At 39.5% G+C, this 27,320-nt stretch overlaps 1 protein-coding gene across 1 annotated transcript in view; it reads left to right on the top strand.

Annotated features, from left to right (window-relative positions):
* Positions 1 to 257: 257 nt before the first annotated feature.
* Positions 258 to 27,320, top strand: part of mIF2 (mitochondrial translation initiation factor 2) — a 195,012-nt gene continuing 167,949 nt past the window's right edge. Inside the window, exons 1-2 of the mRNA XM_076188967.1 lie at positions 258 to 300; positions 16,987 to 17,182. Coding sequence (XP_076045082.1) covers positions 263 to 300; positions 16,987 to 17,182 — 234 coding nt within the window. The 5' untranslated portion in view covers positions 258 to 262. The remainder of the gene's footprint in view (positions 301 to 16,986; positions 17,183 to 27,320) is intronic.

Here is a 27,320-nt window from a genome sequence, read left to right on the forward strand (position 1 = left end):
ATACGAAAGTTCAACACGAAAGTTTCGGGGGTACCCCCGGGAAATTTGAAAGTTGTTTTGATGTTGTATCCGAAGAAAGAAATTGGATTTGGCTTTAGTTTCCTGTAGTTTATTAATTTGTATGTAAAATTACCCAGTATTATTTATTAAGTCAACGGGTAAATTTTTATATCTTGAATCTTTATATGAACTAATTATAATTATCAATTATTTTTAAATAATGCGAATATAACAACGTTTTACTCCTTTGAGGGTTAAAACGATGGCCGCTACGATGAGGAAACTGCTAAATGATTTCAGGTAATTAGATAATATTTTAGGCTGTCATGTGTTAGGAACATATGAAAACCATATTATTTTGATAACTGAAATTATGATTAGATACACATGAGGCAGTTTTTAGCAGTGAAATCGAATACGTGCATACTGGGAAGGTGTAAATGTTAATATGGACAGCTCAATTTTGTATATTCTATTCCATGTGTTTATTAAGATTGTAATATTGTGGTCATAGCTTTATCCAAACGTACTATGACATATGACATAAAGCTTGGTAATTGTATAGTTGTTTGCCAGCTTCACAGATGCAATTATTACCCATATATTTCATCATTCTGGGTATTTTGAACTCGACGAATGTACCACAAATTAATAAATAGCAATGTTGGTAGTGATTTATTAATATATATATATTTTTAGCAAGACTCAGGGATGACCTATCATCCAAGAGAAGCTGAAAAAAAAGAGAGGGATGGATGGTGAATGGGAGTGGAGTATGTTGGGATGAAATGGGTGGGAGTAGATTTATGCCTTTGACTTTGGTGACCTCCCATGTAAGGGAGAAAAACCCCTTGACATATGTAGTATATGTATGTATTTTTTTTGGCGAGTGGGGGCTATGGTGCAGAGTAGCACACCCTTATGTTAGATGTTAAGGAGTGGGCTACAAGGCTAGGTATTTATTCGTCAACATCTACAAAGGGGAAACACTCATCCAGACTTTCTTTGCTAGCTCTGTGCCCCACTTCATGACAAGTGTCATCAGCCATGTATAGTACCTCCACTTGATATTTTGAGCAGTGAATAAGCTGACAATAGAAAATGATGGGACATTTTTTTTTTTTTTTTTTTTTTTTTACTTTTCTGGGAAACATCTTTACGTACATACCAGGTTGGGTTAGGTGTGGTTATGCTATTCTCCACTGCATCCCCAGCCAGAAAACCACTAGATTTTTGAAATTCATGACTGACATTACTATTAATTTGTGGTACTTATTCATGGGGTTTGGAATACTTGGAATGACAAAAGTTATCCAGTGATATAGATAAGAATTTCATTTGTGAGACTGGCAAACAACTTTATATTTACTAATTGTTACACAAGGTCTTATCACCTTTTTTTATAAATAGGGCAAACAGTTGCCTTCCCCTAGTCTTGAGGATTACAAAGGAAGAGCATTCCAACCAACCTTTTGGTCCATATATGTGAAAAAATAGATAAATTAATTAAATGAATAAGTGAATAAATAAAATCAATCAATAATGATGAATAATAAACAAAAATAATATTAAATAATAGATAAATGATAAACAGATGAATAGTAATAGATAAATTATAATAAATGAATAGATAAAATAAATGGCAAGCATTACAGCATATTGCTTAGTTGTTTATCTAACTTCAATTGTACTACATTGCACTGTCTCTGCAGGGAATTTATTCCATTCATTTACTACATGGTTGGCAAGGTTGTTTCTCCCCACTTCCAAATTTAATCTACTTCCCAAAAGTTTGAGACCATTATTTCTTGTATGATTTAAGTCAGTGTAAAAAATTTCTCACCTATGACGTAACTTCCCTTTAGAATCTTTAAGACCTGTATCAAATCACTCCATAGTCAACGCTCTTTTAGGGAAAATAAATTCACAAGTTTTAGTCAATTTTTGTATGATTTATTTCTAATATTTGGAATCAGAGGGGGATGTCTTGAGGAAGGAAGAGAGAAGACAGAAGGTAGGGATGAGTGGAGAATGGTTGTGTATGGAAGTTGTGATACATGGAAGGGAGTTGGTGGGGGAGGGGAGGTTAGGGAGTGGTTATGTGTGAATGATATTGTGAAGCATCCCAAAGGGATCCCCATCTCTTTTTCTGCATGAGGGAATGGAGAGGGAGGTCACTGATGAAATGAAGCAGCCTTGCTGTGGATGTGTTCTGTCTTGCTGCATTGCTTATGACCCAGGGCAATGGGCAAGATGCAGGGATGACCTGTCATCCAGGAGGAGCCCAGAAAAGGGGGAGGGAGGGAGGGTTGGTGAATGGGAGTGGAGTGGTGGGGATGAAATGGGTGGGAGTGGATTTATGCCTTTTGACTTTGGCTACCTCTCCTATAAGGGGGAAAAAGTCCTTGGTATATGTATGTATGCTTATATAAACGGGGTATTCAATATCCAGTACATGCTTTTTACAATAACTTTTCTCTGCATCCACTGTAACTGAGATGCTGCAATGTCCAGTTTTCAAGGAGGTGCACTGAATGTTGAGAAGGTGAGGAAAGGAACATTTGAAAATGATAGGAACACAACACAATTCTACACCAGAACCCTATACATCACACACCCTTCACACTACATATCACAACCACCAAGAACAATATACAGACTTTTTAGAATGGAGCACTGGGAGTAATAACAGGTTGCACCAAAACTACCTCTATTGGATACCTGCATAAAGAAACCAAAAACCTCCTCATAGAACACCTCATGAAAATGACAGGAACACAATTCTACACCACAACTTATGATATTTCACAACCTATATACTAATTTCACAAGCACTACTAACAGAAAAAAAATAGCAGTATATTACTCAAACATCTATAATAACCTAACAACTATACCACACAAAAACACTTATACACTCAGAATACTAAAGAAGGGCTTCAAGACAGACCTAAACTCAATACTCCAATGACAGCCCCCAAACATAAACCTCACAGAAAAAAAAAAATCCAAATGCAACTACTATACAGAGGACAGAGTACCTTATACTACAATGCCGCACATTAACAATCCCCAGAGAACAAGACAATATATCTTCCCAAAGTGATTTATGATCCCACCTGCAAGCTGTTCTATGTAACCTGAAGGCCACTGGTTTTCTGCAAGAGAGAGCAAGGGCAATGGATTAATTGGATTGAATATATTGGTTGCAATAAACAGCACAATCTGAAATCAGTATACATGAGCTACTGATCTTAATACCTCTACAGAGTTCAAGATATTTTCCCCATATTTTATTCATTTAACTGATTAACCTTGCACATTTCTGTTCAACATTCCCTACTAAATATATAATAGAATGGTCATCAAACATTATGTAAATGTCCATTTTCAAGAGGCTTCAACTTATCTAGTATAATACTGATCATCATCTGTGAAATTAGCATGTGCATCCACCAGAATGTGAATTGATTGAACTAAATGAAAATGTGTTAGAGAAGCTATAGAAACACCAGTTGAAAAATAAGATTTTTGGGATGCTGAGAACAAACCTTGGAGACTTCACCAATCTCATACACATACCCATTTTCTGATGCACCTGAAAGTGAAGAACACTTGTGTAATACTGAATAGTAAACTGACTTCAAGTAATCAGTTTCACAGATACAAGATGGCATGAACGAACGAGAGGCTGGAACGGACATTTAACAATGAGCTCTGAAGTGCAGGGTTTTTTTGATAAGTTGGAGGAACACTTAGCTTCATATTTGTATTTTGGACAGAAATGATAAAATAGAGTAATTTCACATTAGTGGTCAATACACAAAATGGAAAATGAAAGACAAAAACATAGTGAACCAGCGAAGAGAAGACTGAATGTAAGCAGGGTGGAATCACTGTTAGGGGTCATACCAAAAAAAGAGCATTGCAGTATGGAAACCCTGAAATTGAATTACAGGTTTGAAAATAATGTTTTGTCAGGGTTTATAAAAGAAAATGGAATACTAAGTAGAGGTTTAGAATTGGAAAGAGAATCAAGGTATAGAAATATCCTAAGAAATCAGGAGCCTACAGAATTGATAAATGAAATTATAGATCTGAAAGCTGAATACAAAGAGATAAACCAGCTGAAAAGACTGAATGCTGGAACTAATAGAGAGCTTAATGATCTAAAAAAGGAATTAAACATAAAAGTGAAAATGAAAGAATGAAAAATGAAGATACAAACAAAAATGAGGCTTTGAAAAAAGAAGTAAAAGAACAAGTGGTGACCCGGAAAGTTGGAGAAATAATAAAAGAGACATTTCCAAGAAATAAAAAAATCATTGGAAAGTGGAGCAAAAAAAAAAATAAATAAATAAATAAAAATAAAGAAATAGTACAGCAACAAGTGGAAGAAAATACTAAAGAAACAGTAATTAAAGTGATTAAGGAGAAAGAGAATTGGGTCAGAAATGCAGTGGATAAAAAAAAAGTGCGTAGTAGTTTATGGTATTAATGAGAAACATTATGTAGCTAGATACCAAAGAGAAAAAGAGAAAGAAATTGCAAAAGAAATCCTGAAAGAGATACAAGAGGAGGGACAAGTAATGGAAAAAGGAATAGAAATGCATAGAATGGGTCTATACTCTAAAGAAAACAATAGACCACTAAAAATGAAAGTAAGGTCTCAAATGATAGTGGAAGAAGCACTGTCAAAAACAGCAAAGTTGACAAAAAGTGAAAATTACAAAAATGTATGGATAAAAAAAAAAGAGTGATGAGGAAAAAGAGAAGGAAAAGATACTAAGAAATGAAGCAAATAAAAAAATGAGAGAAAAACAGAGACCAAAAAGAGTGTTTTTGGAGAGTACTAGACCTGAGGCTGAGAAAACTGTATTAAAAAAATAATAATAATAATGTATACCATCATAAATGGCATGATTTCAGAACTAAACAAATTAAATTACTATCTGGCAGAAGAGAAACCAGATATAATGGGAATTGTGGAGATGAAATTAAAAGGTCCACTACCACCTAATACTGTGGGACAAAATCTATACAACCATGGATGAAAAATAGAAAAGAGAAACAGTGTAAAGGAGTCATGTTTTTGACTAAGAAAGGCAATGTGATCAAGATAACAGAAGGAAAAAATAATGTGGAATTGATTATGATAAAAGTTGAAAACCATGACATGAAAAGTAGAAAATATGTAGTAATATATGTGCCCCCAAAAACACAGTCTTGGACAGAGAGTGGTCATTCCAAAATGTTGAAAGACACAAAGCATGCATTAAATGAATTACTAAAAGGAGGAAACATAGTAATTGTGGGTGACTTTAACTCAAAAGAAATATGTTGGGAAGAAATGACAGTGAAAGGTGGAGAAGACCTTTGGGGAAATACACTACTGGATATGACCATTGAATGCACAATGACTCAATGGGTAAAGGAAAATACCAGATATAGAAACAGTGAAGAACTGTTGAGATTAGACTTAATATTTACATCAGAGCCTGAAATTCTGGATAAAATGGAATACAAGACACCAATTGGGAAGAGTGACCACATACTAATAGAGTTTGAACTAAAATAACAAATTTATTTGAGAAGAGATGAGAAACATAGAAAAAGAAGACTAATGTACAACAAAACAGATTTTGAGAAACCCAGAAAATTCTTTCAAAAACTAAATTGGGAAAACTTCTTAACCACTTCAGTACCGGACTTAAATCTCGCGGGCAGCAGCCAATGCCAGCCGTATGACGTGTCGTAATAATACTCGCATCATAGAATATAGTCACCGCTTATATCGATCGTTCTCTCTTTCACCCGCGAATTTTGAAAACCACAGAGAATGGGATTCAGGGCGCATTTGGGAGAATGTAAAAACACAGGGGCGACTACAATAAATATAATCAAGACGCCGATATGGCAGCATCGCGAATCCACTTGCTCCTCATGACGCCTACGTGTGTGGCACCGTATGGAAGGGGTTAATCACTTCCATATGGTGCTGCACACATAGGCGTCATGAGGAGCAACTGGATACGCGAGGCTGCCATATTGGCGTCTTGATTATATTTATCGTAGTTGCCCCTGCATAGTGACATACTCTCTAAACTGTCTTCATCACATTTTCTATGGTTATCAAAATTCACGGGTGAAAGAGAGAACGATCGATATAAACGGTGACTATATTTTAGGATGTGAGTATTATTACGACACATCGTACGTCTGGCAGCTAATACTGCCTGCGAGATTTTGGCCCGTACTGAAGAGGTTAAATGAAGAAATATGGAATATTTTGAAAGAAATTTATGAAGAAGGAATAGATAAATATGTACCAAAGCAGAAGCATGAAAGGGTACATATTAAGTGCTGGTACAACAAAAAATTCCCTGTCTGGGGTATTGGCTGCATGTTATTGTGGCAAAGTAACATGCATTTGATACTTTAGGGTCTATATGGGGCGCCAGAGCCACACATCATTTTGTCTATGATAGAGGAAAACTGTTCATAGAGAAATGATGACACTTTTATACTACAACTGTCCCTCTGTTATGCTGTCCCCCAACCCCTTGTTGCTGTCCTGTACCATTTCTCTGAGTATTCATTTTCTGTTTTCCCTGTGGTAGGGGAAGAGAATGCTACCACAGTCTTTCCACTTGAGTCGTAAAAGGCGAAAAAAAAAAAAACGGGATGGGGATGGGATTAGGAGTCCTACTACCTGTAGCCCCAAAAGGGGACATTCCTAAAAAGAAAAGAAAAGGCATAAGAGGGTTTAGGAGTTTTCCAACTAGTACACTAAGGTTTGGGTCTTTTAATGTGCGTGGATGTGGTACAGATGAGAGTAAAAGGGAAGAGATAGGCAGTATGTTTGTAAGAAGAAAGATGGATGTGCTGGCTTTGAGTAAAACTAAAATGAAAGGAAAGGGCAACTGTGAGTTTGGGAGTGTAGCTGGGAGGTACTCAGGAGTGAAGAGGGGATGAGGGAGAGAAGGGGTGGCTATACTAGTAAGTGAGGAGATAAGTAAGCGGGAAGTGGAGTGGAAGGAGATGTCATCAAGGTTGATGTGGATGAAGGTGAAGCTGGGAAGGGAGATGTGGGTTTTTATAAGTGCGTATGGACCTGGTAGTGAGAAGAGCATAGAGGAAAGGGAGGCTTTTTGGGTAGATATAAATGAGTGCATAGAGAGATTAGGGAGAAATGTCAATGTAGTTGTATTGGGAGACCTTAATGGTAGGTTAGGAAATGAGCCAATAGACAGAGTGATTGGGAAGTATGGAGTTCCAGGTAAAAATCATAGTGGAGAAATGATGGTGGAGATGTGTCTTGAAAGAGAGCTGATGATAGCAAATACAGTGTTTAAGAAGAAAGTCAAGCATAAGTACACATGGGAGAGGGTGGTGGATGGAAGGGTGGCAGATAGAGCGTTATTGGACTATATAGTGGTGACCAGGAGTATGGTAGGAAGAGTTAAGGATGTACATGTTCTAAGGGGAGAGAGTGGGGGAATATCAGATCATTTTCTGGTGGAAGGTAAAATGAGAGTGGAGAATAGGTGGAGAAAGAGGAAAAGGGCAGAAGGTAGGGAGGTACTTAGAGTGAACTGCTTAAATGAGAAAAAAAGGAGTGAGTTTAAGAAGAAACTGAAAGAGTAGTGGGAGGGAGTAAAGGATAGAGTAGAACTAGGAGTGGAGGCGGAATGGGGATGGCTCAAGGAGGGAGTCATGTGTGCAAAGATGGTGTGTGGAACAAGGAGGGCAGGAGGAAAAAGAAGGAAGGGTAGTGAGTGGTGGGATGAGGAAGCAAAGAAATGTGTAGAAGAGAAGAAGCAGGCATTCATAGATTGGCTGCAAATTAGGATGAGGGAATCATATGAGAGGTACAAAGTAAAGAGAAGGGAAGCTAAGCATAAGATAAAGGAAGCAAAGAGGAGAGCAGATGTGAAATGGGGTAAGACTATGACAGAAAATTTTGAAAGCAATAAAAAGATGTTTTGAAAGGAAAATAAAAGAGAAAAAGGAGGCGAATCAAGTAGAGAAGAAAAGGAAAAAGGTGCAGATGGAGAGATGATAATGAAAGAGAAGGCAGTGAGAGGAAGGTGGGCAGAGTATTTTAGGGAGTTGCTAAATGTGAAGGAGGATAGGGAGGGAAAGGTGGTTGCAGTGGGAAGCGCTAAGAAAATGAAAGTGATGAGTGAGGAAAATGGAGGAGAAATAGGGAAGGATGAAGTGAAAGCAGCTGTTAAGATGATGAGAGCAGGTAAGGCACCTGGTCTGGATAGATGCCATGCAGAATGTCTGAAGAAAGGAGGTACAGTGATGGTGGACTGGCTGGTGAGGTTGTTTAATGTTTGTTTAAGAGAGGGTAGAGTGTCAGAGGACTGGAGGAGTGCTTGTATAGTTCCGCTTTACAAGGGAAAGGGGGACAAGTGTGAGTGTAGTAGTTTCAGAGGGATCAGCTTGTTGAGTGTAGTTGGGAAAGCTTGATTGAGAGGATTAGGAGAGGAACAGAGGGAGTAATTGGTGAGGAACAGTGTGGGTTTAGGACAGGTAGGGGTTGTGTAAATCAGATCTTTGTGGTAAGACAGATATGTGAGAAAGCTATAGGAAAAGGTAAGGATGTTTTTTGGGCTTTTATGGATCTGGAAAAGGCTTATGACAGGGTAGACAGGAAAGCACTGTGGGAGGTACTGCAGATATATGGGATAGGAGGAAAGCTGTTAAGAGCAGTCAAGAGTTTTTATGAGAGTAGTAGAGCTTGTGTTAGGATTAGAAATGGAGAGAGTGAATGGTTTGAGGTAAAGGTGGGACTTCGTCAGGGATGTGTTATGTTGCCCTGGCTGTTCAATCTTTACATGAATGGGGTGGTGCAAGAGGTGAATGCAAGGGTAGTGGGTCAGGGATTGGAGATGATTAAAGAAAATGGAGAAAAGTGGGAGGTGAGCCAGTTGTTGTTTGCTGACGACACTGCGCTTGTAGCAGGATCAGAGGAGGGATTGAGGAAGTTAGTGACAGAGTTTGAGAAGGTGTGTGAAAGAAGGAAGCTGAAGATAAATGTGGGTAAAAGTAAGGTGATGAGATGTACAAGGGGAGAGAGTGACAGCAGGCTGGAGGTGAGCATTAAGGGTGAAAGACTGGAGGAAGTGGATAGTTTTAGATCCTTGGGTGCGAATGTGGCAGGAAAGGGAGGAGTAGGGGTGGAGGTAGAATGTAAATTGAGAGAACTGAGTAAATGCCTTGGTGGATTGAAAAGTGTAATGAGAAATAGACATCTGGGAATGGATGCTAAGAGGAGGTTATATGGAGTGATTGTGCCAACAGCATTGTATGGGGCAGAAACATGGAACATGAGAGAGGAAGAGAGAAGGAGTGAGAAGGAGTTTGAGATGAAATGTCTAAGTATGATAGGGGCTACTAGGCTAGATAGAGTGAGAAATGAGGAGGTGAGGAGGAGAACAGGGGTGAAAAGGGAACTGGGAGATAGGGTTGATGAAAGGGTATTAGGATGGTTTGGACACATGGAAAGAATGGGTGAAGAAAGATTTGTAAAAGAAGTGTGGAAGGAGTGATTTGAGGGGGTGTCCTAGGATGAGATGGATGGATGGGGTGAAAGGGGCATTACAAAAGAGAGGAATGTCTGTGGAGGAAGGACGGGAGAGGACAGAATATAGGGGTGAATGGAGAGGGGTTGTGTATAGATGATGCTGTGATGCATGAGGGGGAGTGGGTGGGGGATGGGGGGTTGAGGAAGTATGTATGAGAAAAAAATTGACGCAGCCTGAAGGGATTTCTCCCCATCTTCTCCTTTTCTGCATGAGGGGATGGAGAGGGGGGGGGTCGCCAAATTTATGAAGCGGCCTTGCTGTGGATGTGCTGTGTCTTGCGACACTGCTTCTGACCCAGGGCAGTGGACAGGATACAGGGATGAACTGTCATCCAGGAGGTGCCAAGATAAGAGGGAGGGAGGAGGGTGGAGGGGAGTGGAATATATAGGAAATGGAATGGGTGGGAGTGGTTTCTATGCCTTTTTCTTTTTGGCTACCCCCCATGTAGGGGGAAAAAGCCTTTGGTATATGTATGTATATATGTACAACAAAAAATGTAGTGGAGCTAAAGATAGAAGAGACAAAGCTTGGAAAATATTGAAAAAAAAACAGCTAAGTGGCAAATATATATCAAACTAAGAAATGAATATGTAAAAATATGCTAGGAAGAAAAAAGAAACTATGACATAATAGACAAATGTAAGGACCAACTTAAACTATTCTACAGGTATGTAAATGGTAAATTAAATAATTAATAGTGAAACTGCATCAAGGGGAATGAGGAATATACAGGAGATGTAGAAATGGCAGAAATTATGAACAAACATTTTAAATCTGTAGTCACAATTGAAAATACACAAAATTGAGAAGACAGAAAGATCCCCCCAATGAAAGAAATATTTGTGACACATACAGAAATAAGGGATCAAATAATAAACTTTGATGTCAAAAAGTCACATGGTCCAGATGGAGTTGCAAATTGGTTACAAAAATAATGTATAGATGAAATAACGGACAAAATATATAAGATAAAGAATACCCAACAAACTATAGACTGGTTTCCCTTACAAGCACAATATCTAAAATATGTGAAAAAAATGATCAAAAATAGATGGATTAAACATCTGGAAGAAAATAATGTATTGAATCCAAAACAATTTAGCTTTAGACACAGAAGATTGTGTGCTACCAACTTGATCTGTTTTTACTTAAGGCTAATAAACATAATGCAAGAAAGGGATGGATGGGCTGATTGTGCTTTTCTAGATTTACAAATGGCATTTGATAAAGTACCACACAAGAAGCTACTAAGAAAACTCTAAATAATAGGTGTACAAGGAAAGTTATTTAAATGGATGGAAGATATCTTGAATGGGAGAAAAATGAGGGTGGTACTTAGAGACAAAAACTTGACCTGGGAAGAAATAATAAGCGGAGTCCCACAAGGTTCTGTATTAGCTCTGATGATGTTTGCCATATACCGTATTTTCCGGCTTATAATGCGCATCGGGTTATAATGCGCACCCATGCACTTCTTTATCTCAGTACACAGATAGCGCGCACCGACGTATAATGCGCATGCCCGATCGCATTTGTCTATAACGCAGTTTTACCTTTGTATTTATATCATGTGAACGAGGTTACATGGAGAAGTATTTTTCATTGGCTAGAGCCACCGCTGGGAAATCTGTTTATTTGTCACTAAATTAACCCCTTCCATACGGTGCCGCACACGTAGGCGTCATGGACTTAGATCTCGGTGGCAGCAGCCAATGCCAGCCGTACGACGTGTCGTAATAATACTCGCATCATAAAATATAGTCACCGCTTATATCGATCGTTCTCCCTTCACCCGTGAATTTTGATAACCATAGAAAATGCGATTACAAAATAATTAGAAAGAATGTCATTATGGAGGGGCGACTACAATAAATATAATCAAGACGCCGATATGGCAGCCTCGCGAATACACTTGCTCCCCATGACGCCTACGTGTGCGGCACCGTATGGAAGGGGTTAAGTGTCAGTTTAGGCATCAATCAGGACACAACTAAGAAAAATTCAGAACTACATGTACCGCAATATGACTCATGTTGTGCATTGGTCCCTTATTACTTTGTAGCTTAAATAGTTTGTTGGAAATATGATCTAAAAAAGTTTATTGAAAGTAGAATATACAGAAAAATTTCGGGATTTTTACAGAAAATGTTCATTTTATATCTTGAGGAAATAATTCGTCTTTATCATTTTTTTTATTTAATACTGAAACAAACTACAGACTGTTTCGTTTTAGCTTTGAACCTGCAATGACAGTGGTGAAATAGGACAGTCTCTGATCGAGGTGACGTTTAGTTAATATAACTCCCGAAAGAGGGTGTTGTAGTCAGGTGTTTGACACGTTTATGAACGGCCGCAACGGAATTTGTACCATACCTAAAGTGAAGCAACAAAGCCAATATAAAAATTCAAACTAAGATGCTGTGAACATGGGCAAATATCATGAATATTGATCATGTTTCATGGTGTTTAGGCCTATTTAAACATGAAAAATAAGATTCGATAGATACCTACCTATACCAAATATTCATATACGGTAGCCCATGCTGGCATATTCTTTCATGTCACCATGGCTGTTCTTCTTGTTCTCACGGAATGTCACGGAGAGGTGTGCGTCCCGACTTTGTTGTGAAAAAAAATTACACACACAGCCGCAGAATTTTTATCGTAGGCCGTAGATAATGCGCACCGCCGGATAACGCGCAACCCCCATTTTTAGGCCCTTCCAACAGAAAAAAGTCGCGCACTATACGCCGGAAAATATGGTATATAAATGACATGAATGAAGGTGTAGAACAAGGGTTCTCAGCCTTACTTGGCCCATTCACCCCTTTCACCATTTGTCTGAATGTCATTCCCCCCTCCTTTCCAAGATTGCCTGTTTCAAAAAGTGCATTCTAAATAATATGCCAATACAGGTAAACGTCGACTTACGATGGCCGCGACTTACGATTGTTCGACTTTACGATGACGACGACGACGACGACGATATGATAATTTAACCCCTTCCATACGGTGCCGCACACGTAGGCGTCATGAGGAGCAAGTGGATTCGCGACGCTGCCATATCGGCGTCTTGATTATATTTATTGTAGTCGCCCCTGTGTTTTTACATTCTCTCAAATGTGCCCTGAATCCCATTCTCTGTGGTTTTCAAAATTCGCGGGTGAAAGAGAGAACGATCGATATAAGCGGTGACTATATTTTATGATGCGAGTATTATTACGTCACGTCGTACGGCTGGCATTGGCTGCTGCCCGCGAGATTTAAGTCCCGTACTGAAAATACATATTATAGTGTTTGAATATGGTAAAAAGGATAAAAATAATTAAATAAACTACTGTACATGTTTAATAGGCTATATTCAGTATCTCTGGTGGTTAATATACAGGTAGGCTAGGTACAGTGACCACGGAACAGAGTGGGGATCGACTTACGATGAGATCGTCTTACGATGGGTCTATCGAAACCTAATGCCATCGTAAGTCAACGTTTACCTGTATTACTAAAAAAAAAATTATTTTTTCTAAATTAGTATATATTTTTCCTATATTAGTATAATTCCAGCCCAGGTGACAGGCCAGATAGGCCAAAACCTATAATTGCTTTCCTCACCGCATAAACTGACTGTGGTCACAAATCACCCCCAGAAAACCCAAAATTCCCCCCTGGGGGTGAATTTCTCCCCTAATGAGAACCCCTGGCGTAAAATGTTATATGAACTTCCTTGCAGATGATGCAAAATTATTAAAGAAAGTACAGGAAAAGACTAAATCACTACAAAGAGACCTGAACAAAGTCTGGAAATGGAGCCAAAAGTGGTAAGTGAACTTCAACATCAAGAAATGTAGTATAATGGAGTTTGGAAAAGTAAAAATAGAATACCAGGACAATATAGAATTGGTGCAAAGGAAGTAAAAACAGTCAGCTCAGAATAGGACCTAAGAGTAATTATTAACAAAGCCATATCAACAGACAAGCATATTGACAAGATAGTCGGAGAAACCTACAATTTACTAAGATCAATAAAGGTGGCCTTCAACTACTTGGATGAGGTAATGGTAAAGAGAATATTAGTCACACTGATAAGACCAAGATTGGAGTATGCTGTGACACAATGGACACCCAGCACAAAAAAAGAATATAAAGAAATTAGAAAGAATCCAAAGAGCATTGACAAAGATGGCACCAGCATTTTCATAATTGACATACAAACAGAGACTGTCCAAACTGGAACTACCAAGCCTGGAACTAAGAAGAGAAAGAAGAGATCTACTGGCCATTTACAGAATCATGAAAGGAATGGAAGTCCTCAACAGAGAAGATTTGTTAAAGTGGGATAAAAGAAAAACAAGAGGACATAAAAAGAAATCCAAAAAGGATAGTTATATAAGAGATCTGAAAAAAAAAAAAATAGTTTCTCATACAGAGTGGTGGATGTCTGGAACAGATTGGATGAAGCAACAGTGTGTGCAAAAACCATCCAAGAATTTAAGAACAAACTAGATGCTGAAAGATACAAAGATGGGTCACTACAAGCATAACTCCCTGTATAATACAACTAGGTAAATAGATACAACTAACATACAGATGTTGCAAATTTGCTTATGCTTGCATTCTGCAATAACTGATGTACAGTGCTGCCAACTACCTACAAAAAACAACATACAAAACAAAGCCCTAAAGATGATTACAAGTTACACAAACACAACACCTAACAGACCATTTACACAAGTGATTCTTAACTTGGTGGGGAATGTGCCTCCCTGGGGGGCTATCTGTAATTTCTAAGGGGGGCACAAGCCCTTGGGAAAAAGCAAGAATTTCACTATATGCTATTGTTTTAAAGAGAGTATGATCAAATAGTGGGAAAATATTGAGGTATTACCTTATGATTTTTTTTTTTTTTTTTTTTTTTTTTTTATTCATACTCAGTAAAAAGACTAAGACCATATATTTTACTTTATAATCTAGGAGGAAATTTTATTCATATATATAAAGGTGTGGAGAGAAGGCCAAATTCTTAGAGGAGTCATGTTAGTAAAACAGTTAGAACCACTGATTTACACCATGAAACAAAAGTCCTCAAAGTCAAGTGTCACCTTGACATGAGAGGCACAAACACATCACACCCAATACACTAACTGACAAAAAACATAACATAATAAATTGCTCACTCAAAGAAGGAAAAATACCAAAAGACTAGAAAAATGCTAACATTGTACCAGTATATAAAGAAGGAAACAAGGAAGAACCGAAGAACCAACTAACTATAGGCCAGTCTCACTAGCAAGCACTATAGCCAAAATATGTGAGAAAATCATCAAGAATAGATGGGTAAAACACCTGGAAGACAACAATATAATAAACCCAAGACAATTTGAGTTCAGACAAGGAAGATCATGTACCACAAACTTAATATGTTTCTACTCAAGATTAATAGACATAGTGCAGGAAAGGAATGGATGGGCTGATTGTGCCTTCCTGGACTTACAAAAAGCTTTTGACAAAGTACCACACAAAAAAATTATTAAAAAAACTGGAACATATAGGAGGGATACAAGGGAACCTACTAAAATGGATGGAGGATTTCCTGATTGGTAGAAAGATGAGAGTAGTGCTTAGAGAAAAATATTCAGGTTGGAAAGAAGTGATCAGTGGAGTACTGCAAGGATCTGTATTGGCTCCAATAATGTTCGCTATTTATGTGAATGACATGGATGATGATGTGAAATGTTACATGAGCTTCTTTGCAGACGATGCCAAACTAAGGAAAGTAAAATCTGAAAAGGATTGTGAATCACTGCAGGAAGACCTGAATAAGGTGTGGAAATGGAGTCAGAAATGGGAAGTGGACTTCAATATTAAGAAGTATAGCATAATGGAGTTTGGAAAAAACAAAAACAGAATATCAGGACAATATAAAATTGGAACCAAGGAGGTAAAGAAGGAGAGATCCAAAAAAGATTTGGGGGCAATTATCTCAAACGACTTGTCCTATTTCAAACAGATAAACAAAATTATCAGAGAATCCTACAACTTGCTAAGATCAATAAAAGTGGCATTTACATATTTGGACAAAGAAATGATTAAGAAAATATTGGTCACACTGATAAGGCCTAGAATAGAATATGCAGCAACATTGTGGTCACCCAGTACCAAAGAGAATATAAAGAAAATAGAAAGAATCCAGAGAGCAGCAACAAAAATGGCACCCGCACTTGCAAAACTTTTCATATGAGAAGACATGGGCTAAACTGGAGTTACCGACTCTGGAGCAAAGAAGAGAGAGAGGTGACCTACTGACCATCTATAGAATCATGAAAGGCACAGAAATACTCGATAGAGAGGACTTGTTAAACAGGGACGAGAAGCACAAGAGGACATGGAAAGAAAATAAAAAAAAACATAGCTACAGAAGAGATCTGAAGAAAAACAGTTTTCCATATAGAGTGGTGGACACTTGGAACAAACTGAACAATGAAATAGTGTGCACAAAAACCATTCATGAGTTTAAGAGCAAACTAGACACTGTGATATACAAAGGCGGGACACCACGAGTGTAGCTCCCCTTCCCTAAAATACAACTAGGTAAATACACTAGTCATAGCAGAACACCCACACACACCACATGAAAACAATACCCAAATATCCATATCACATACAAATACTCTCTTCTCTTCCTCCACAACCACCAGACACCAGCCTCTAGAAGTATATCCATAATCATGTCACTCACTGCTCTGTCAACAAACTGGAAGACACTACATTGCTGTATGCCAGACCCCCTAATACCCAGCCCTCTTAATCCCCTCTCCCACAAAAGGATGGAGTCCACCTGGCCAGACTGCAGTGTAGCCACCATCCAGCCCCTGTAAGCTACCAGAAGAGGCTGGATGACTACATCCCAGATAACTGTCCAGAATGCAACACTTCACCCTATACTAACACATTATGGAAGACTGCATTGTACACAATCACACATGCCAACAAAACAATATACACTCAATAAAGGATTTGTTGGAAAACCACGTTCCAGCCATGGTATTCCTCAGGGAGGCAGGACTGCCCAGCTAGACAGTCTAGGGAGCAACAACAACTAACATAATTAGATTTACCTCCAAATGTGGTTGTAGCTGATGAAGTCTGTTCCAGAAATACCATAATACATAAAAAGGATTTTTCCCATTAAACCACCCCAAGAAAAGACTGATCATCCCTGGCAAATCTTAAGACACCTCTTTCATTGTTACTTTTGATTTCAGCCATCCTCCTTCCACTCAATCTGGTTTTATGCCTCTCAACTTCTCCCATTTCCCCACGTGTCCTTTGTCATTGCTGTAAACTGTAGACTGCAATAGCTCATGAATATGTAATTTACTGTTCATTACAGGGGAAAATGGTTGAATTCAGTCAACATCATCTTACAAAATGCCACAAGATCATCTCAACTGAGGTGTATGTCTTCACAGAAACAACATTTTGCTAACGTGTCACCACTGCTCTATCCCTTGGACAGTCATCCCCTGAGTCCTCTCTCCTTCTCCACGAGCCAGGTTCTTGCCAAGAAAAGGAAAGGTGGTGAGAAGGTATGAATAGTAATTACTTTCTTGCTGCACTAAATTAATGTTATGATTACATTCATGGGGAAGTTTGCCATGGAGCCAGTGACAGGTACCTGTATGTGGTGGTCATGCAAGATGGACAGCAAAACTGCTTCCCATTTTCAAAACCTTTGAACCTCCTCACCTCTTTCTATCAGCTTCAACTATATTTCTTACACTTTTTCACACATGTAGAGATGACAACTAATAGCTCCTATCCTTCCCTACCACTTTCAGCCGGTGAAATGTGTAAAGGATCTGAAGAAATAGTTGTTCATAGAGATGCATAAATACTCAGAATAACTTAGGTGATACAGCCCAAGCTTTGAATATTACATGAATTCAGAACTAAATATAATAATTGTAAATTAAAGATACAGAACAAATGGGAACTTAGGTATGATAAATTGTAGAGTATGAGATGGGACCCAAAGAACATTTCTCCTTTCCCAGAGAGATCATCTGTGCGAGGTTCCAAGGACTGTTGCCAACCATTGTGGGGCTGCAGGCTTCCACTCATTGATTGGCCTGTCAAAATTGCCTTCAAGTAAAGGATCCTGCTTTTTCATAAAGACAGAATAACTATTATCTTTAGGTGCTTTTTTATATGTGCAGGTAGCATAATCAGAGCTGCAGAGTAGCCCAGTAGATACCATGTCAAATTCATGACCAGGTGGTCATGAGTTCAATTCCTGGGATCCGCTATGTGCTTTTTCTGTTGGCTCCAGACAGCCTTGGCCAGGCAGGGAAGTGACCCAAACATCAGCCTTAAAAACCCAGTGACTTGCTGCAACTGACATGGCTTACCCTACCAGGGGTTTCTTACTTCCCAATTCATGGGAGTGGGATGGTGAGGAGAGGTAGCATAATCAGAAGCATGCTGGTCTTGCATTCATTAATATGTAAGTTCAAATACCTCTCTGTTCTCTGATTCCCAGCCATGATTTTTGCCTGCCCCAACAGTCCAGCTTTGGCTGCAGCTATGTGCCTCATGAGATAGGCTCTTCACCACCTTTACAATTAATTGGATCTTTACAATTTTCCCCGAGCTTTTCAAAATGAGCAGAATGAAATTATGGATAACTGCCAACTGGTGACTATTCTCTTCTCCCTACAAATTTGAGCTGGTAACATTGAAACAGTTTCACACTGATACAAAACAAGCAACAGTTCAAAGTGTCTTTCCAGAGATATCTGTGGGAAGTTCCAAGGACTGTTACCAACCACTGTGGGGCTGCAGGTTTTCCACCTAGTGAAACTCAAGGTAGCAATTCATTTATTGATTGTAAAGTGTAAAATGTACATAATTTATTTATTTATTTGCAGTTGTATTGCTATTCACAAAGAGATTAGCAAAAAGAAGAGTGGAAGGTTTTGAGTGAACTTTAGGGGACAACCACCGCATGTGTCAATTACCTCATTTAGCCTACTGCCTAGTTCAGGCCACCTTTCAAGGCAAGAAGGACATTACCTGTTTGAGCTGGGTCTGGGAATGCAAGACAGCTTTACAAGTTGTAATATCTGGCGATAGTATATGAGGTGAGGGTGGTAGAAAGGTTGGAGTAAATCTTAAAGGAGAGAGGTTACAGGAAGTGGATAGTTTTAAGTATTAAAAGTCACATGTAGCAGGGAATGTAGGAGTGGGTGTGTAGGTAAATTATTGAGTGAGGGAAGCAAGTAGATATCTTTGGGAAATGAAAAGTGTCATGAGAAATAGATATCTGGGAATGGATCCAAAGACCTCAGCTCAGTCTGCTCTGTGACCTCAGCTTGAGAACTCGTCATCTGTTGAGACACCAGCTAGCAAATACCTCGTGTTAAGTTTATTACTTCTTGTGAAGTTTATATCTTCAAATAGTGACTAGTGATTATGTTGTGTATTTGTAATTCTATATGTATAGTGCTATACAGTTACAGGTATAAGATAAAGTGTAGTGTTCTAGTAATTTAGAACCAAAACAGTACTCTAATGGTAAGAGTAATAGTATAAGTATTTAGTGACTGCTTTTGTTTTCTTTTGTTGTTTTATATTTTCTCTTTGCCATTTGTATTGCCGAAGGAGGAGCAAAATGGCTTGTGAAGGTTGTGTGAACCTGGAGGACCGTCTCAGGAAGTGTGAGGAGGAAATTCGTCTTCTCAAGAGTGCGCTCTGTGAGAAGAGTGAATCTTCCCCGCAGCCCAAAGAGCGTTCCACCTCTTGTACTTCTGACACTGCTGTGAGCAAGTGGCACTCCATGGGGTCCTGTTTGTCGAGCCCGCGTTCGGTAAGTGGGTCCCCTGTGGAGCAAGTGCTGGCTCTAGCCAATCATTTTTTGCTCTGCTGGAAGACGAGGTGGCCGAAAATCAGGAGTTCTTGGTGGTGGGGGACTCCATGGTGCGAGGCTATGATGACATCCTGCAGCAGAAGACTAAATGACATTGCAAGCTTGTATGTAAACCAGGCCGTGGGATCGCTGATTGTACTCAGACCATCTGGGAGCAAAGGTGGACAAACAGGGTTATGATTGTTCATACGGGAAGTAATGATGTGGGTAGGGTGAGATCAGAGGAACTTGTTCGGAATTACAAGTTCCTTCTTGGGGAGATGAAGGAGCATGGGAGTCGTCATGTAGTCTGTGGGATCCTTCCGAGGATCTACACTGGCACGTGTTGGAACAGTAGAGCCAGGTCCTGGAGCCGCAGCGTCTACGTCATGGGACCACCCCCCAACCCCAAGAGTTGGGGGCCAAACGGCAGCAACCAGCCCTGGCCATCGGCTCTACGCAGGTGGCACCGATCCCCAAGAGGAGCTACGCCTGCCTTGGGGAGTACCACAATCCTTTTTCTCAACATGCAATGTTACATTTTTTCTGCACTGAGGGGTGATTTTCTGGCAATCACCCCTCTTCTTCTATTTTTAGCCGGAGATGTATAGAGCAATCCTGGGCCCACCACAAAATACACATGCCCAACATGCTCAAAACCCATTACTTCGAGCAGACAGACAAAGGGCTCAGTTCAGTGCAACATGTGCAAAAACTGGGCCCACCTCACTTGTACAACACTTGCTGACACAAACCAATACACAAACCTTTGACACAAGCCTTTGACAAAGTACCACACAGAAAACTACTAAAAAAACTGGAACACATAGGAGGAATACAGGGAAACCTACTAAAATGGATAGAGGACTTTCTGACTGGTAGAAAGATGAGAGTAGTGCTCAGAGAAAAATATTCAGACTGGAAAGAGGTGATCAGTGGAGTACCGCAAGGATCTGTGCTGGCACCAATAATGTTTGCTATCTATATGAATGACATGGATGAGGACGTGAACTGCTACATGAGCTTCTTTGCCGATGACGCCAAACTGCTAAGGAAAATAGAAACTGATGAGGACTGTGAAGCACTGCAAGAAGACCTAAATAGGGTATGGAACTGGAGTCAGAAATGGGAAGTGGACTTTAATACTAAGAAGTGTAGCATAATGGAGTTTGGAAAAAGCAAAAACAGAATATCAGGAAAATATACAATTGGAACCAAAGAAGTAAAGAAAGTAGGATCCGAAAAAGATTTGGGAGTAATTATCACGAACGACTTGTCCTATGATATACAGATTAACAAAATTGTCGGGGAGACTTACAACTTGCTAAGATCAATAAAAGTGGCGTTTACATACTTGGACGAAGACATGATGAAAAAAATATTGGTTACATTGATAAGGCCTAGATTAGAGTATGCAGCGACATTGTGGTCCCCCAGTACCAAAAAGAATATAAAGAAAATAGAAAGAATCCAAAGAGCAGCTACAAAAATGGCACCTGCACTTGCAAACCTATCATACGAAGAGAGATTGGCTAAACTGGAGTTACCGACACTGGAGCAAAGAAGAGAGAGAGGTGACCTATTGACCATCTACAGAATCATGAAAGGCACAGAGGTACTCGATAGTGAGAACTTACTTAACTGGGACAAAAGAAACACAAGAGGACATGGAAAGAAAATAAAAAAACATAGCTATAGAAGAGAACTGAAGAAAAACAGTTTTCCTCATAGAGTTTTGGACACTTGGAACAAACTGGACAATGAAATAGTATGCGCAAAAACCATTCATGAGTTTAAAAACAAACTAGACACTGCAAGATACAAAGGCGGGACAACACGAGCATAGCTCCCCTTCCCGCAAAATACAACTAGGTAAATACAACTAGGTAAAACACTTGGACATGTTCTACCTGCCCTCCAGTAACCCCACTCCCACCTCCCCAACCACAGCCAGCACCCTTACCCACTCCCAATTTCCCTTTGCCCTTATCCCCAATCATTACTCCCCTTCCTTTGTCCCCAATCTCTCCTTTCCCCCCCTCTAACCCAGATCCTATACCCTCCCCGTTAACACCCCAACCTCAACCCCAAATGGCAACATACAACACATACAGAACACACAACATCAACATATTACAACACAACATTGACAGTATTAACACAAAAAAACATGAACTCGAACACTTTCTTAAACAACACAACATACACATTGCAATCATACAAGAAACAAAACTAAGACACTCACACAAAACACCATCATTTCATAATTACACCACCATCAGACAAGACCGGACCGACGGCAATGGCGGTGGACTCATCACCCTCATCCACCACTCCATCTGTTTTGTGGACACAAGTGCCACAACCAAAATTCTCCTCCCTACCACAGATAACACTACAGAAATCCAGTCCATTCGAATCTGCACAGGCAACAAATCAACACTGACAATAGTTAACATGTACATTCCCCCCCAATCATCCCCCACAGTTCCAAACACCTTCAGGCCTCAATTTAGCCAACTAGCCTCAATCCCCAACCTGATCATGGGTGGTGACTTCAACACCAAGTTGTCTGCCTGGTATGTCGACAACCCTGACACAGACAGAGGGCTTGATATACAGACTCAGTTTGACTCATTGACTATCATGAACAACAGACATAATCATACACATCCCACACCAAGCCCTCTACACTCCCTCCTCTCCTGATATCACCTTCTGCTCCCCCTGCCTAACCCCAACAACATCATGGAGAGTGGTCGGAACCCTTGGTTCTGACCACCTTCCAATCATCATCACTACCAAAACAAGATGCACCCCAGTTGGCCACAGACACACATACACCAATTACAAGAGAGCTAACTGGGAAGCTTTTACTAAAGAGACAGAACAAAATTTGAAACACTTAACAGTACACCAATCACAAACATAAACAATGCTGTGCACACTTTTAATACAATCATACAAAACGTAGACAAGAGATACCTCCCTAGAGGCAACCGAAAATCACACAACCCCAACTTCACACCAGAAATCCAAGGCCTCATCAGACAACGAGACACACTTAAACACAATACCCCCACACCTATCCCTCAAAACATAGCAGACCGAATACAAACACTAAACACTGTGATTGCCAATAAAATACACGAACAAAAAACACAAAATTGGCAAAACTTTACCAATACACTTGATCACAAAACAAACACCAGCAAATTGTACAAAATACTCAACAGCATTACACTATCCAACAGTAACACAACACGCTCTCATGCAGCAATAATCACAACAACAGACAATCTACCCTCAAACAGACAACAAGCAAACACACTCATAAATCATTTTGCACAGACAAACCATCTCACTTCTCACCCTGACAACTGACGCACTATTCGATGTAGGAAAGACTTTCCCACAGACTCAGGCTATACATCCTTCATAGACAGTCAGACAAAACACATAATACATAATCTCAAGCACTCATCTGCCTGTGGCCCTGATAACATAAGCAACATCCACCTAAAACACATTGGACCACAAGGTATACACGCACTCACAAACATTGCAAACTACAGCTATTCACACAACACTATACCCGACATCTGGAAGCATGGTAAAATAATCACCATTCCAAAACCGAACAAAGACCCAACAATCCCAACATTGCACTGCCCAATCACACTTCTCTGCACCCCCTCTAAAGTCATTGAACGCCTAATACTTAAACTTGTCACACCACATATTCCCCTTGCTGACTCACAACACGGTTTTCAGCCACTACACTCCACAAACACTCTTCTGATAAACCTCACACAAAGAATTTTAGATGGCATCAATTCAGATAGGCCCCACCACAGAACACTTCTTATAACATTAGACATTAGTAAAGCTTTTGATGCTATCCCCTGCCACAACCTAACAAATATAATATATAACACAGACATGCACAATAACATCAAAAGATAGCTGGCCAATTATCTGGCAGGTAGGAATGCTTACGTGTCATATAATGGCCAATCATCGCACATCAGAAACATTAAGAATGGAGTACCACAGGGCTCAGTTCTATCCCCCACGCTCTTTAATCTATACATGCATGACTTACCCACACCAGACACCTCAGAAATACAAATCTCTTCCTACGCAGACGACATAACAATCACATGCACACATTGTAACACAGACAAAGCTGCAGAAATAATCCAGCCATACCTTGATACACTCAACACATGGTTCATCACAGACTCAAAATAGCTCCAACCAAATCTACAGCAACACTTCTCACCAACTGGACAAAAGAACACAAATACATACCTCATCTCTACATCAACAACACTCTAATACCGCACACAAACACACCGAAAATTCTTGGTGTAACGATACATCCATGTCTTTCAAACAACACATCACAAACATAAAAAACAAATGCACACCTAGACTTAACGCACTTAAGTCAATCACTGGAACAACATTTGGACAAAACAAAGAAACTAATATAACAATATACAAACAATGCTTACGCTCAGTGATGAATTATGCGAGTCCTGCATGGGCTCCTAATCTCAGTGAGACACACCACAACACCCTTCAAATCATACAAAACAAAGCCCTAAAAACAATTACAGGCTGCACAAATACAACACCTACAGACCATTTACACCATGAAACAAAAGTCCTCAAAGTCAAGGACCACCTCGACATGAGAGGCACACAAACACTTGCTGCAGCCACCACAAACACATCACACCCGCTACACTACATAGCAGAACACCCACACACACCAAGAAACATTAAAACAACACCCAAAGACCTTTATCACACACAGATACTCTCTTCTCTTCCTCCACAACCACCAAATACCAGCCTCCGGAAACATATTCATAATCATATCACTCACCGTTCCATTAACACACTGCTGCATGCCAGACCCCCTGATATCCACCCTTCTGAATCCTCTCTCCCACAAAAGGACAGAGTCCACCTGGCCAGACTGCGGTGCGGCCACCACCCAGCACTTCTAAGCTACCAGAAGAGGCTGGATGACCGCATTGTGAACAGCTGCCCAGGATGTAACACTTCACCCCATACCATACAACGCATAATGGAAGACAGCATTATATACAATCATGCATGCAAACAACACAACATACACTCTATAAAGGATTTGTGGGAAAACCCAATTTCGGCTGTGGCATTCCTTGGGGAGACGGGACTGCTCAGACAGACAGTCTAGGGAACGACAACAACAACAGTAGAGCCATAGGAATCAATGAGAGGATATCACGATTGTGCACGCAACTGGGATACCACTTTCTTGATCCTTGGTATCTCTTTTCCAGGTGTCATGACCTTTATGCTTCTGAAGGGATCCACCTTACTCGCAGAGGCAAAGATGTTCTTACAAACCTCATTGTGAGAGTTTGTAATGAACTAGTTCCTTTTTTGGGGTAGGAACTCAAAGGGAAGGAAAAATGGAGTGTATTGGGGAAAACAGAGTAGGGTATAGTAATAATGTAGAGCAATATGTCAGTGTAGGACAAAATATCATTTTAGGATATAATGTCAGGAGAGGACAAAATATTACACTAGGGTGTAATGTCAAAGGACAAAATGTCACTATGGGATATATTGATAGTGGAGGACAAAATATCACAATGGGATATAATGATAGGGGAGGAAAAAATATCACGATATACAATGAAAGTAGAGGACAAATATCATGGTAAGATATAATGTCAGTGGAGGACAGAATATCAGCGAACAATGGGTGGCTGGTGTGGAATGTGATGACGTAGTTGGGCAAAGTGCACACAAGAGATGAAATGACTGAGAGGGACCAGATGTCCGTGATGGGGCAAATGTCCATGAGGCATTGAATGTCAGTGAAGGACCAAATGTCATTATAGAGTAATGTGTCAATAAAGAACAAAATTATAATGTAAGGCATCATGTTGAAATACAAAACCTGTCAAAAAGAAATAATCACGAGTTTCTTAATACCATGTATTTTAATGTTCGTAGTATTAGGAATAAATTTCAAGAAATACAGGCATATGTCAAAAATGAAAATCTCGATATACAGGTAAACGTCGACTTACGATGGCCGCGACTTACGATTGTTCGACTTTACGATGACGACGATATGATATATTTAACTCCTTCCATACGGTGCCGCACACGTAGGCGTCATGAGGAGCAAGTGGATTCGCAAGGCTGCCATATCGGCGTCTTGATTATATTTATTGTAGTCGCCCCTGTGTTTTTACATTCTCTCAAATATGCACTGAATCCCATTCTCTGTGGTTTTCAAAATTCGCGGGTGAAAGAGAGAACGATCGATATAAGCGGTGACTATATTTTATGATGCGAGTATTATTACGACACGTCGTACGGCTGGCATTGGCTGCTGCCCGCGAGATTTAAGCCGTACTGAAAATACATATTATAGTGTTTGAATATGGTAAAAAGGATAGAAATAATTAAATAAACTACTGTACCTGTTTGATAGGCTATATTCAGTATCTCTGGTGGTTAATATACAGGTAGGCTAGGTACAGTGACCACGGAACAGTGATACACAAATTGGGGATCGACTTACGATGAAATCGTCTTACGATGGATCTATCGAAACCTAATGCCATCGTAAGTCGACGTTTACCTGTAATAGGAATAACCAAGACGTGGTTAAATGGTAAAGAGTTTGAAGCTTGATTTAATATTGCGGGATTTAAACACTTTCATCTGGATAGAAACCATAAAAAAGGTGGAGATGTTCTGTTAGACATTAAAAGCAATGCCCATGCCTGTGTTTTAGAGAAAGTAAAACAGGATGCATATGATAGTTTGTGGGTAGAATTAACCCAAACAAATGGACAAAAAATGAATGTAGGTGTAATATATAGGCCAAAAATATTATCATTAGCAGACGACAAACTGTTGTTTCAAGAACTGTCTAGTTTCTGCAGCCGGGACTTATTGATAATGGGTGATTTCAATTTTACTGACATTGATTGGATGACCCTTGAACATGGCCATATAGGTAGTCACTTGATAGATTTTCTCAGTGACAAATACTTAGTTCAGCACGTAAAAGAACCCACGAGAGGACACAGAGAAAAACTGAAAAAGGATAGTTATAGAAAAAACTTGAAAAGGAACAGTTTTCCACACAGAGTGATAAATACATGGAACAAATTAGACAACAAAATAGTATGTGCAAACACTATACAAGACTTTATGATAAAACTTGATGCGGAGAGATACAAAGACGGGTCACCACGAGCATAGCTCCCCTCCCGTATATTACAACTAGGTAAATACAAGACATGGAAACTTACTCGATCTATTGATCACTAGCCATGAAAGCATGATAGCCGATGTGGAGGTTGGTGAAACTATTGCAAATAGCGACCACAACTTAGATTCAAACTGCTAAAAAAAAATTAGAATAGATACATGTGCATCTAAAATACCCAATTTTAGTAAAGCTCAGTTCATAGGACTATGTCAGGAGCTTCAGCTTACAGATTGGGAGGCAATTTTAAGCGAAAGACCTATAGATTAGATTTGGGAAATATTTCAAAATACACTTACTAAGATGATTCATACTTACAATCGTCACCAAGAAAATCTATCAAGCGACTACCTATATGGTCATGTTCAAGGGTCTTCCAATCCTTACCTTTTCCTATAGTTTTCTCACATATCTGTATTACCATAAAAATCTGATCTACACAACCCCTACCTGTCCTAAACCCATACTATTCCTCACCAATTACTCCTTCTGTTCCTCTCCTAATCCTCTCAATCAAGACCCTCCC

The sequence above is a fragment of the Oratosquilla oratoria genome, chromosome 8, assembly GCF_046742065.1.
Source record: "Oratosquilla oratoria isolate Oo_2021 chromosome 8, ASM4674206v1, whole genome shotgun sequence".
Classification (NCBI taxonomy): Eukaryota; Metazoa; Arthropoda; class Malacostraca; order Stomatopoda; family Squillidae; genus Oratosquilla; species Oratosquilla oratoria.